Below are 12982 nucleotides of genomic sequence, written 5' to 3' on the forward strand. Positions count from 1 at the left end.
GGGGCCTCTTGATAAAATGCCACCAGCAAAATGAAATGCAGAATTAAAAGGTCAGAACATGAATACATTGAACACATACCCTGACTCATACCAAAACTCTCTGTCGGCTCTAATTAAAGCAGATTATATCAGAAGATCCCTTATTCCGTATGCCACGGAGGGCTGTCTTTCTTGTAACCTTTATTTTACCAGGATGTCACTTTAAAATTAAAAATCTTTTTTAAGAGACATAATTCTCATCACATACACATGATTTTGTGTGAGTAGTGTAGACCTCTTAACACGGATTGCCTCTGTACAAAGAGAAATCATGCAAAAGAGAATTATATTCTTAATTAGCTCCGAAGAACAATGGAAAGTTTGAACATTCCAAAATGATTGTTTATTTCCCATCGCTCATGATTTTGCCCAAACATTAACTTATATAAACAGGCCAGCAATCACCCTTACAGAGTAATTCAAATGGGAATTATCTGAAATTGTCTCTGATCCCACGTACCGTTAACACCTGTCAGTATTGATTTGGTTAGGCATGAGGTTAGCGTTGAGGTTATAAAATGTAAATCCTAAAAGTGAAGTTCATTTCTAGTTCACAAGATTATTTTGCTCCAGAAAGGTTTGGAAACTCTGCAATCACAAGCAAAGGGGCATTCACTCTTTCACCCTTTCTTTGAGTTTGTGGTTTATTTTAAGCGGAATATTTAGGTAAGAGTGATATAGAAGAAATCCTTAGGGCGAGTTTTCTTTCCAACGCAGTTAGTGCTGAGTTTATTCAGTAAATTACAGAGAAAGCAACATGAAGCCTGCCAGCTTTCCTGTGACCAGGTCTCCTAGCAACCACAGTGTCTACAGTTATCTCCACCAAACATAAGTAACAGCACAGTAAATACAAGCTATATGCAAAATATATATAAAACATAATTTACTCTTTAAAGGTTAGTACATTGTAATCCCTTAAAACTAAATTAAACCATGTGTTTATGTTAAAAGTAATTTATTCAGGGGAAAAGCATATGTTGCTTAAAAAAAAAAGGAAACCTAAAAAACTAACAAAAAATAATTCATGCAAACTAAACTAAATGATTATGCTAGCTGTATTGCTAGCTGAAGCCACAACTTACATAGGCACAGTTTTAGAGGAACATCTTATCAGACACTTCTGATGGGTTTATAATTATTTTTTGACTGTGCAAGCCATAGCATGCAGCAATAACAAATACATTGATCAATATTATTTCTCACGTAACTTGTTTCATGCAGGTTTTTACAAAGAAACTACCACCCAACCCAACCAGTTACAAGGCTTTTGTCATGATCAAACTCCATGCTTCAACATACACTACCATCAGAAAAGTGTATACAGTAGTGTGCACATTTACTACAACACACCATTGCTTCTGTAGTTTTATTGTGTATATGAACTCAAATCACTGTTACTGAAAATCCTGGAAAATTATAAAAATAGGCACATTCGTGATTGTCTAGTGTAACTGATGACTTTAACGGGCCACACATGCAATTATTTAAAATACAAAGAGAAAAGAAACACACAGCCACATATGGTATAATGCATCAGACTTTTTAGAAGCTGTTTAAGATGCCTAATTAAAGCACAAAGTGGTCTAACATTTTCACACGAGTGCCTATTGTTTCTATATCACTGATTACTGACCGAAAATTTAAATTCTCACACCCAGAGGTTTTCATGCAGGTAGGCATATAAAGGGTATCAATGACAAATCTTCAGGCGTTCTAATAAATTTGCACATGATTGTGTTTGAATAAAAAATAAGTAGATTAAAACTCAGAAAAATGAAAAAAAATCTTGATCTCATATTTCAACATTTTTGTAACATGACAAACTTTACATGTGGCGATCCAGAGATGAAGGGACATATATTCATAAAAACGAAGAAGAAACTATTTGAAATTATGATTTTAAGAATGTTTAAAGTAGGCTGACCTCCTTGATTAACATATCTAGATTAGGCTTGTTCCGATTAAATTGGCAGGTTTGCATTTTTAGATCAGTCACAGTTAATAAACTAGGTTCACTTAGTAAACATGTTCTCCCATGATAATTAATATACAGTGATGAGTTTTCAGCAGGAAATCTGCATAAAAGCACAAAGCGTCTGTAACGCATTATAACGATTGAGGTGAATCATAGTTTTGCATTATAATATTTACAAATTCAATCAGATGCACATGTTAAAAATGTATAGAAATGCAAATAAATGGAGAAAAAATAACATTATGATTATAAACGGGTCATATAGAAGATACAAATGCAATAGAATTCTTCTTATGTTTCTAAATAGGCTTAAACAGGCAAAACATGAAGCATACAAATATTGTATTATTATTATTATTATTATTATTATTATTATTATTATTATTATTATTATTATTCACCTTTACTGCAATATAGAGTGTGCTCAGGGCTCAATGAATCTGACTGAAAGGCTAGATAATACAAGTAAGAAATACAGTTTAGAGCAACAGTGGGCATCAGGCATCAAAAAAGGTAAGAAAACAATAAACAGTATGAAGCTGTTAACTCGTCAGTGTAAAATATCTATAGAATAAAACAAAAGGCTCTCATATAAGGAAGGAAGACGTCTCTACTGCATGGCCCTCTTTGTACACATCTGCTCCAGGTGGGACGTCTACACCTTGAGCTTCAGTCAGCTTCCACCAGTGCTGATTGCTCACGAAAGAGATGGCATGTAAACGAAGGACGTTATGTACTGTAGAGCTGTGCAATGCACATGAGCATTCTTAAAGCTACATACACAATGGAAGCCTTTTATTTCACCAGAACGTTTCTGTGTACCAAGCAGAACATTTACATCTGAAAGTAACTCCATATTATTAGAGGAGGCTATTGTAATTAACGTACTAGGTTACGATACCGTAAATATGGGCTTTTACGAAACCCAATCATCTTCAGAGCAACAGCCTCCCACTGTGACTCCAGCTTGTGTCAGGCGCTGAAAGAGCCAGGAGAGCATGTCAGAGCTGCTTTATCTTTCCTAAACAAACACTGAAGTCCATGTGTCACCTGATTAGATGGTCTTTTCACTAGAAACCATATATTGTTTAAATATGTATGTGTGGCCCTGAGGCCCTTCACATGTACAAATTGAAATACTGCGTGTGTTGGGGTGTTTTTGTGTAAATAAAGTTGTATATATTATGAATTCAAGTTTGGCAGGGATGGGGTTAAAAATCCTTGTGCAAAATGTGTCCGGGTCGTAATTGATTAATTGATAGTCAATTAAACCTGGACGGTAGTTGTTTACAATATTACTTCGCATACAGTGAATGCATCTTTGGAGCTGCGACTGAGAGGAGAACTACACAGCATGTTATCATTGTGGTTCGTCCCTAACTTCTATTTGCCCTTCACAGTCCTGACAGAGAAAAAGGCATAACACATGTGGATGTGATCTGAAAAGCTGTGAATCAATCAGCAGGCCCTGTTTGCCAAGCTGCTGCATTAAAGCAACAGGGCTTGAAACACTTTTCTTTTTGAGGTAAGAATTTAAACTGGCATCACTGTCTCTTACTGCTGCAGCCATGCTTCTGCTGAAATCAGACTGAATACAAATACGCTAGAAAACACCATATGCAACTCCAATCAGCTACTTCTAAAGGAATGCCAGCAGTGCTAGCATGATTTTCTATAATTTAATTTTAATAGAGATTTAGTACTTTACATTGTGAAAATAATTTACCTACGAGCATACGACGTGATGTGACCCAGGTTGAGAAAATGTAGCAATATATTGTTTTAAAAAAAATCTGCACTAAAAATTAAATGATAAGATGGAGAGTTACAAAGTAAACAATTTTCAAAACCCATTAGAAACCAACAGGGATAATAAGCACTGTCGCTTTTTTATTGCACCCCAAACCTGGAAGTTCATATTAGTTCTTTATGAGGAGTAGTTGCTGGGTGTGATACAGTATGTACAGTACTTGCATTGGCAGTCTGGTTTCTGAGTTCTGGAGCTCTGATATGTATTACTTGTGTGCTGTATATTCCTCTCTATTCATTCATCTGTTTGCTTACCTGGAGATTACATGGCTTTCATGATGCATGTTTAAGTTCATGTAAAGTCTGCACTTGTTCTTGACAAATCCATTCATTATTTCTCTGCACACATTTTATTGTATTTTTTTTTTGCCTCCTTAGAAAGTTAATACATCTATATACTACACTGCATCTTCATGTTTCATCTACTTTCATCTGTAACTTACTGTAGTCTTTACAGTTTGTTTGAATTGCCTCACACCTTTTAAGTTTCAGTAGTTTATTTCCTGCTCCTCTAAACATTCCACCCTTCTATGCTTTCCTTTTTATCAGAAAGCATCTTTGAACTACCAGGAGATAAGGGAGGAAGCATGGGGATCATGCCTCAGCAACTATACCTTTAAATGTATTGGAGATATTTTGGACAGGCTCTATGGAATTTAACATTCATAATGATGATCATGTGCGATGAACTGAAGTAATCCTTTTCCATCCTCGAAAACAAACAATTCACCACATTCTTGTTGGTAGTTAGGTTGCGTGCTGGATATAGCTGCGTAATGCCCAAATGAGTAATCTCTGGTTTCTTGAGAAGCTTGGACCACATTCTAAACATTATTCCCCCAATTGGATAAACAAACCAGGATTCAAAACAAATGAGAAAAAAATGAAAGTTGACAGTTTTATGGCAGGAGGTGTGGCATGCATATGGCTGGATGATAGCGCCAGTAGCAGCTACGCTGTCAGGAAACTCGAAGCACAAGGAAATCCAGCAGCTGTTTGTGAGCAAAATACTTATTCTCTGCATAGCAGATTTCTTGTAGAACAGAACAATTAAGAAATGCATTAAACCGGGCAGCAATAAAGCTGTTACTAGGAATGAAGAAAGCAGGGTCTAATTAGTTATAATGTGGCACAGCCACAGCTTGCATGTACAAGTAATATGCAGGGAGCAGATTGCAGGGCAATTAATAATTTAACAAAATACACATTCATTTAAATGAATAACCAATATTAATCATTCTCCCTGAACACCTTATTTTACAGTACAGTGGTACAAGAATTCCTAATCTATAGGGCAGCACCAAGAGCAGCACAGCAAGCTAGGGCATTGGGAATATATTGGTAGATGGGATCCTTATAGAGAGTTCACACCAGTCAGACTTTGATGAGGGCTAAACTGGTGTCATTAAAACCATTAACGCTCATCAAAGAAGCAGAGCCAGTACACAACTAGCATTGACAGGTAATGGTATAAACTGCAAGATGAGTGACATTGGGCTGACTGGGGCCATTGCAAACTAATTGTATTATACTCGGATTAATTTATCTTTCAGATTGACCAAAATACCAGCATTCTGCCTAATGGAGATAAGATCATAATGCAGGGGTGGTTTAACTCTGGCTGAAGCTCAGACTGTGATAAAGGAGTTGGAAGGGAGCGTTCATGTAGCCTAATTCACTGCAATATGCTTCTTATGCTCTGGAGTCTTGACTGACCTAACCTTTGAGGTAGATTAAATGGAGATTAGGGGTGTGGAGCTATAAAGTGGTGAAAAGTAAAAGGAGCATTTTATGTACTGTTCCTCCTCAAGCTTACCACAAGGCTTATTTGGACGTATCCATTGTGCACTGATGGGACTCGTCTCTTACTACAAATAGGTCTCAGACGTTATTTGGAGACAGGAGAGTTGATAAATCCTTTTTGGATAAATAAACCCTGGGGAACAGAGTTTGAAGTCTTACTGGAGAACGGACAGCAGGAGATAAGAGAATGAGCCCAGAGAAATGAAGCATTCAAATGCCACAAGCCTATGTTTCTTAACCCGTACCCTACCCTTGAAGAAATGCATATTGTTTCACTTTAACTAATGTTTAATCAAGTGTTAGTCACTTTAAGCCTAACAAATACAAATAATATGATGCATATATGCACTCTATAGGTCAATATATTAGGTTATGGTCCCAAGGCAGCCATGAATGGAGCCCATCTCTCTGTGTAAACTTATCAAGCTGTAGTCTCAGTAAGTAACATTTTCCATCATCCACATCTCATAAACTGGGGGATTAGTTTTAAGACAATTTAATGTAATACTGCTTTTTTGGCCACTATAAGTAAAATGTGGGTTAAGTAAACCTGTTTCATTTTTTTCCACAAACTCTGGCAACTATGGCAGCCAATTAAAGCAGGTCAAGACTATGCTTCCACCTAGTCCCATATTTATGTAATCTGGGCATTTTATGCAAATTCAACTAACCTACAGTTCATGAGCAACTTTGCATTTGTTTTTAACCACATTACACTGGGCAAACACCAGCAAAAATTAATGATGCATGCTCTTAACAGAAAGGACAAGGGTCACAACTGCAGGAAAATATGTGACAGGGGAGCGTGTTGGAAGAGAATGAACGTGGTGCATTCTCCATCAACCGAAAGAGAGAAACTGCAGTAAATCTTTATTTTTAATTTGGTAGAAAAAAAAAAAAAACAACAACAACATTTTATTACAAATGCATGTTCCAAGATGAACAGCTTTGCATCTGTTCCCTTTCAGCTGAGAGAGCTTCGATTGATGTACAATAAGCTTGACAAGGAAAATGAGGGCTGGTTTTTGTACATCAACTGCCAGTGCAACATATTAATATTGCAAAATAAGCTGCTGTACAAACATTTCATATTAGCAAAAGGACCGACATTGTACCGTCTATCTTGAAAAAATGATTGTGCCTGAAATATGAATCACTTTTTTGTTTCAAAGTACCAACAGAGGTATTTGACTTACAAGAAGGCAGCCTCATTAAACATGCTTTGATTCTACACAAGAGTAAAAAGATACAGTTGTGTGTGCTGTCATTGCGCATACATTGTGGGGTTTAGTATTTCATCTCTGCCAGCCTGAACTCACCTCAATAACTGACCCTTTAACCTCAGGATATAAACAAAAAGTGGGTAGGCGTACTAAGTTCACCGTGTCCACGATTGATAATAAGCTTACCGACGCACACAGACCTCTGTTTTAGTTATCACACTTAATGTAAGGAGAACGAACGAAACAGATGCTGTTTTTTTCTTCTGTCTTATAAAAAGAAAGAAGAACGATAGAGTATGTGTGTGTGAGAGAGAGAGAGAGAGTGGGAAGGTCAAATAACACCACTTCTCTTGCTCTGTCTGTCATCTGAAAGTTTCTGTCACAACTTTTACAGTATAACCAAACTTTGTATTTTTTTTGAAGTGCTGCAATGAACCAGAAATCCCTTAGAGTGACCGCTTCATTCCAAACTTTTAAAAACGTAGCCCAGGAGCTCTATGCATGGAGTGGAGATTATTGGCGACTATCCAAAATCAGCCGTGCATTGGAATTGGAGTCTGATATTTGAAACTGGTGATAGAGGCCCCATTGAAAAGAGGCATGAAAGTCAAGCTATTGGGAATAGCACGTGGAGAATAAAACTCACCGTACTCAGAACTGGGAACTGCAGAAAGGACATGCTTCAAAACATCCTACTGTTGTGAGTGTGATTTGTTGGTGGTTAGTGGGCTTTGAAGGGAAAAAGAAGTGTAATTTGCAGGACAAAAAAAAACATTATTCAAAAAACAATCATTGCTTTAGTAAAACACTGCATTCTGCTCTTGGCTGCCTTTCTCAGTGGTTGTGGAGGAGGGGGCCTTCAGCCAGTATCCTGTTAAAGCTCATTCCTCTGTGAAATATTGATTCTGGCTGCTCCCTGTAATTCCTAACAGTGTGGTGACGTCACTCTAAAGCACTGGCTGTCCTATTTAATGGACTCAGCCCAGCCCTGGGCACACAACTATCCCAGCAACCCCCATTCCTGTCCACTTAATTCATGGTCTTTATTTTGTGGACAGTATATTTTACTTTACGAGAAAGCATGGTATCACATGACTCTCACAAGCACTATCCCCACTCAGTGAGACCTGTGTGTATTATCTTAGAAGCACTATCCCCACTCAGTGAGACCTGTGTGTATTATCTTAGAAGCACTATCCCCACTCAGTGAGACCTGTGTGTATTATCTTAGAAGCACTTTCCCCACCCAGTGAGACCTGTGTGTATTATCTCAGAAGAATCTCTATCACTGGTATGCCTTTCTGCAATGTTGAAATGATAATTAGGAAGACAGTTCTGTTCTGTTTGGGTTGCGTTTAAAAGCTGCCAGGATGAAAGCAGATGTGTCTCTAGATATCTGTGGTGCCTGCCTCAGCTTAACTAGAGCAGTGAAACTCACACTTTGATGCTTCTTAAAGTAGCTTTCAGTAAAACGTTACTATATTACAATAAGAATGCATTTCTTACTGACACTACTCAAAACATATTTAGCTAAACAGTTATGCATTGGGTTTTATTTTTTTTAAAAGATGAATCTATATTGGGAAATTAAATGTTGCATTGTAGAAAAAAAAAAAAAAACATTTAGTCAATGTCCATCATTTATATACCTTTTTTTTTAAATAAATGTGTTAAGTTTCTTTTGATGCTCTGTATATATTACACACACATGGTTTATATGCTGTGATGGGTCAAACGTTACTCATAACTAACAATGCATTCAAGTTTTACCATTGCATTTTAAAATGTGAATATTACATTAGCTTAAACAAGTTCATTCTGCGGCTAAGGGTAGAATTTACATTATTTTATATAGACATACCGGTATATATCTTCCCTACAGGTAATCAATATTTAATATGGGTTATGCAGATTTCTATTCGTGTTTGTTTTTCAACGGCCCTTTTTAAGTTTTCTGAAACTAATTTAGAACAAGCTGAGTGTAGTTTAAACTGAATACAGTGTAACTGGTTTGCAGATGAAGGTATTGATTTCTGCTGCTTTGGGATTGTGTTTTGCATGTAATCGAATGGCTGGTTTCAACAGGCCTAGGTCTAAATGAATTATACACTTGGCATCCAGGCTTGGTTTTGTGACCTGTTTCATTAAATATGCAGCAATTATAGTAATCACTGTTGGAGGTCCCTGTCTGGCTATGGCAGCTCTGGGAGATATAATCAATACCCTGTGGATGTGTGAACATGCCATCCATCCCAAAATACCAACACAGCAAATCATGCACTGGGGATGGTGTTGTGACTACAGTAACACGCATCTCAAAACCCCTCACAATCCTGCCTCTGTACTTTGCTCCTAGTTTAGTACAATGTTTGTTTTCCTTTCCCAATAGTTGCAGTTTGGCATAAAGACCAGTGAAAGGCTATTACAAGGGTAACATTGTGAATGTCACCCATGTCATTCTCATCCATGTGATTCTCTGTGACAAACCCGAGTCTCCATCACAGCTATCGGTGCAGATATTTCCTATTCCCTTCACATCTGGGCTTCCCTTGCTCTATCCTCAGCTCTGTGCACTTGGGCAAGATGGATTTACTGTAAAACAAAACCAGAAATCAGACCTGTTATTTCTAGTTTTGCAACTTACACAGGAATATAAAATGGTGCAATTGTTCACAAACCCCGATTAACGCTACTGTAATAGAGCAGTCCACGATTCTGTATTGGTCTTTCACAAACCTTTCCACTGGAAACCTTTCTCACTGTTGTCAAGGCTTCAAGACATCAAAAAAGACTTTTAGCTGAAGCATTTGTCAAGGAGTCTGCTGAAATGCTTGATCTAAAGAGTTCCTGAAATTTTCTAGCATCCATACCTCCCTGCAGTATGACCCAGATAATCACTCAATCACTTCCCAGGAGAGCTGATCAGTACCCCTCAGACACAGATAAACACCGTCTGTATATTTAGTTACATCATAGCATCATAAATCAGGCTTGGGGGTTACCACGCTATCATTATTATGTGGGAACAGACATTGTCAGCAGTAGGAATGAAACACAAACTACTGTAATTCTGTAAAATGGGAAGAACTTCCAGATGACTGGCTGGCAACGCAAGAGACAGACAGACGGACGGGCGGACAGGCAGGCAGACAGACAGAATTTGGATTTTGAACTCATAACTGCAAATTAATGGTTTGAATTTGTACTGCATGAAGATGAAACCTACCCTCATAACTCTGTTTGTAAATATGGTATTATTATTATTATTATTATTATTATTATTATTATTATTATTATTATTATTATTATTATTATTATTTATTTCTTAGCAGACGTCCTTATCCAGGGTGACTTACAATCGTAAGCAAATACATTTCAAGTATCACAGTACAAGTAATAATAGGAGCAAGATAAATACAATGACTTTGGTTCAAGCAAATATACTGCGAGTATTATGTACCAAGTCCCTTGTCTAACTGCCGTGATGTTTCATATTAGTGTCAAAACCTACACCACCAGAGGTGCACTGACTTGACAAGTCAGCTTCTGATTTTCATTAAAAATGGTAGGAGCTCTGTTGAAAGGTATGATTTTGCATTTTGACTAGGCAGGGTATCATACATCATAAAAACCAACATCCTACACCTTAAATCTACCTTTATTACTAACAAAGGGGGACACAATATATGCTTTGATTTGTTATTTATAAGACAAGCGTTAACCTCTGACCAAACTCCTGCACTGTCACTTCACACTGTAATGAGAAACGTGTTAACCGGGTCGCCTTTTCCATCCCTGTCCATGGAATCACTCAGATCCAGTGCACCGCATCTTCTCCACCTGCTTCAGTACAGCCTAATGCTGCTGCGAGTTTACTCTTTAATCTATCACTGAGGGGGGTGTGGTCTCTGACATCACCCATATAAACACAGTACTCTACGGCAGTGCTAAAGCTGCCCGACTCGGATTAAGCAGAACTTCAGTGAAGACAAGCTGCAGCCGACAATGTCAAACTCAATACGGTGCTCTCAAATGATGAAATCGTAATATCATTTATTTAATACTACACGGACAGCCCAGCCTTAGTGTACAGAGCAGGCTACTTTCTTTTTCAAAAAAGGTAACTGTATTTATTTATTTCCCCAGCTGTTGTTACTGCAGAAGTTATCCGGGTATATTCTTGCCCTGCACGCTGGTGTTTATTGTTTTTTTGTTTGTTTGTGTTTTATCACAAATATGCACACGTTTTGAACGCTTTCTTATTTTCTTCTATGCTTTTTACATAAAGATGGTGTTATTTTATTTATATGAAGGGTTATTTTTGTATAATCAGAAATGGTGACATTACAATACATTTCAGATTGCGTTAAAATGGGCATGATGTCCAAATTAATTAATATTCAATGACGTTTAAAACTATTAATTTCTTGAATCCATTGAATATTAATCGGTAGATTTAAATAAAACGTTAAAGGAGTTGCTTTTGTTGTTTAATGTGCCTTTATCAATACAATAACAAAAACGTGAAACTGCAAATTAATTATATAGCAATTCTTTAACTCTGAATTAATTTGCTGTTGCAGGTATCCCCGACGTGGTTTATGCTTTCAAAAAACCAGCGCAAGTGGATGGTAACAACTGGGTGGTCGGATCACCTGGATTAAATTCTCTTCAAAAGCATAACCTAAGCAAATTCAGCCCTTGATGTCTGCGATCTTTAAATAATAAACATCTGTGGAACACTGCCGCAGAATTCTGTGACTGTGTGCGACAGTAAGACGGACCACCCTTTTTTAAGGAAGTATTCATAATTACATTTTTTTAAAAAAAAAATATATATATATATATATATATATATATATATATATAGATATATAAACTAGTTTTTTTACACTTTACTTTAAAAGTGTAGTTCTATATAAACGCGGTTTCTTTTTAACTGCCCGTGTTTTACAACATGCAGTGAACAGAAGTTTTGTTTGTTTGTTTGTTTGTTTGTTTTTGTTTTTTGAAAACTTCAAAGCAGGTAATTATAATATTTTTTGTTGATAAAAAGCTTTCGTACGGTAGTTTCACAGCGCACGGAATTTACAGGTCGCGCCGTAGACATTACCTGCTGTACACGGACTATTTATACACGATTTCGTACTGTGCTTCAACAAAAAATAGTTTATTGTGCCCTGTGCAAGAAGTTTAACCGTACGCAATTTGCAAGTGGATGCAAGCCGCGAACGATGTGTTCTGAAGCTGGCTTCCACTACCGTGCGCTGTTCGAGTACAAGAAGGACCGTGGCGATGACATTTCTTTGCAGCCCGGTGACATCCTCACTGTTAATAAAGCGGCTCTGGTGACGTCTGACTATCAGGAGGGCGACGAGAGAAGCCCAAGGGGGTGGCTCAGCGGGACAAACGAAAGGACCAAGGACAATGGAGACTTCCCCGGCACTTACGTGGAGTATGTTGGACCTGTAAGGGTAGTTCTGACGAACCCAAAGCCCAGACCAAGGCCGGTTCCCCCAACGCCAGTTGGCACCTCTGCGCCGGGACCCAGTCAGGCGGGCAGTGAGTAGCGTTTTCTATGGGGTCTGCACTAGCTACACAAGTTGTTTGGTACTGTTTTACTGCATTGATGGTGTGTCGTTAAAAAAGCGCTGGATTCAAAAAATATATAATTTGCAATATATTTTGTATAGCATTTGGTGGGGGATATATTTCTGATGAGTTTTGCAAGCAAAAATAATCTTTGCAATAAGGGATAACAATCAATCAATCAATCAATCAATATCTTTATGTATTAACCATGTGTACACTTGTACAACACGTGTGAATTAATATCTTGGGTGTTCCTGGGAGGAGGTATGTTTATTTATTTATTTATTCTTGCAATCATCTGTGTGTATCTAATAAGCAGCAATGTTGCTGTGTGGGATTTCTGTGGTTCATTTTAAATGTGGGAAAATAAACCTTGCAGACTTTTTTGGTGTTTGAAGGAATATAAAGGCAGCATCTTGGTTTCTTTATTTGTTTTTGATTCCCAGCCTTCCTCTTTCCTCCCCTGCCCGGAGTTGGTTGCTGTAGTGCATGCATACTACACTCCTTTGTCTGTGTTTTGAACTCACATTATTGCTTTGGT

The 12982-nt window shown here is 37.5% G+C and overlaps 1 protein-coding gene across 2 annotated transcripts in view; it reads left to right on the forward strand.

Moving 5' to 3' along the window:
• The first annotated feature begins 11767 nt into the window (after positions 1-11767).
• The window catches only part of LOC117417119 (phosphatidylinositol 3-kinase regulatory subunit gamma-like), a 114918-nt gene continuing 113703 nt past the window's right edge, over positions 11768-12982 (forward strand). For both annotated transcript variants that reach the window (XM_034028944.3, XM_034028946.3), the window contains exon 1: positions 11768-12411. In XM_034028944.3, the coding sequence (XP_033884835.2) occupies positions 12084-12411 (328 nt within the window). In that variant the 5' untranslated portion in view covers positions 11768-12083. The remainder of the gene's footprint in view (positions 12412-12982) is intronic.

This window comes from Acipenser ruthenus, chromosome 12 (assembly GCF_902713425.1).
Source record: "Acipenser ruthenus chromosome 12, fAciRut3.2 maternal haplotype, whole genome shotgun sequence".
In the NCBI taxonomy this organism is placed as follows: Eukaryota; Metazoa; Chordata; class Actinopteri; order Acipenseriformes; family Acipenseridae; genus Acipenser; species Acipenser ruthenus.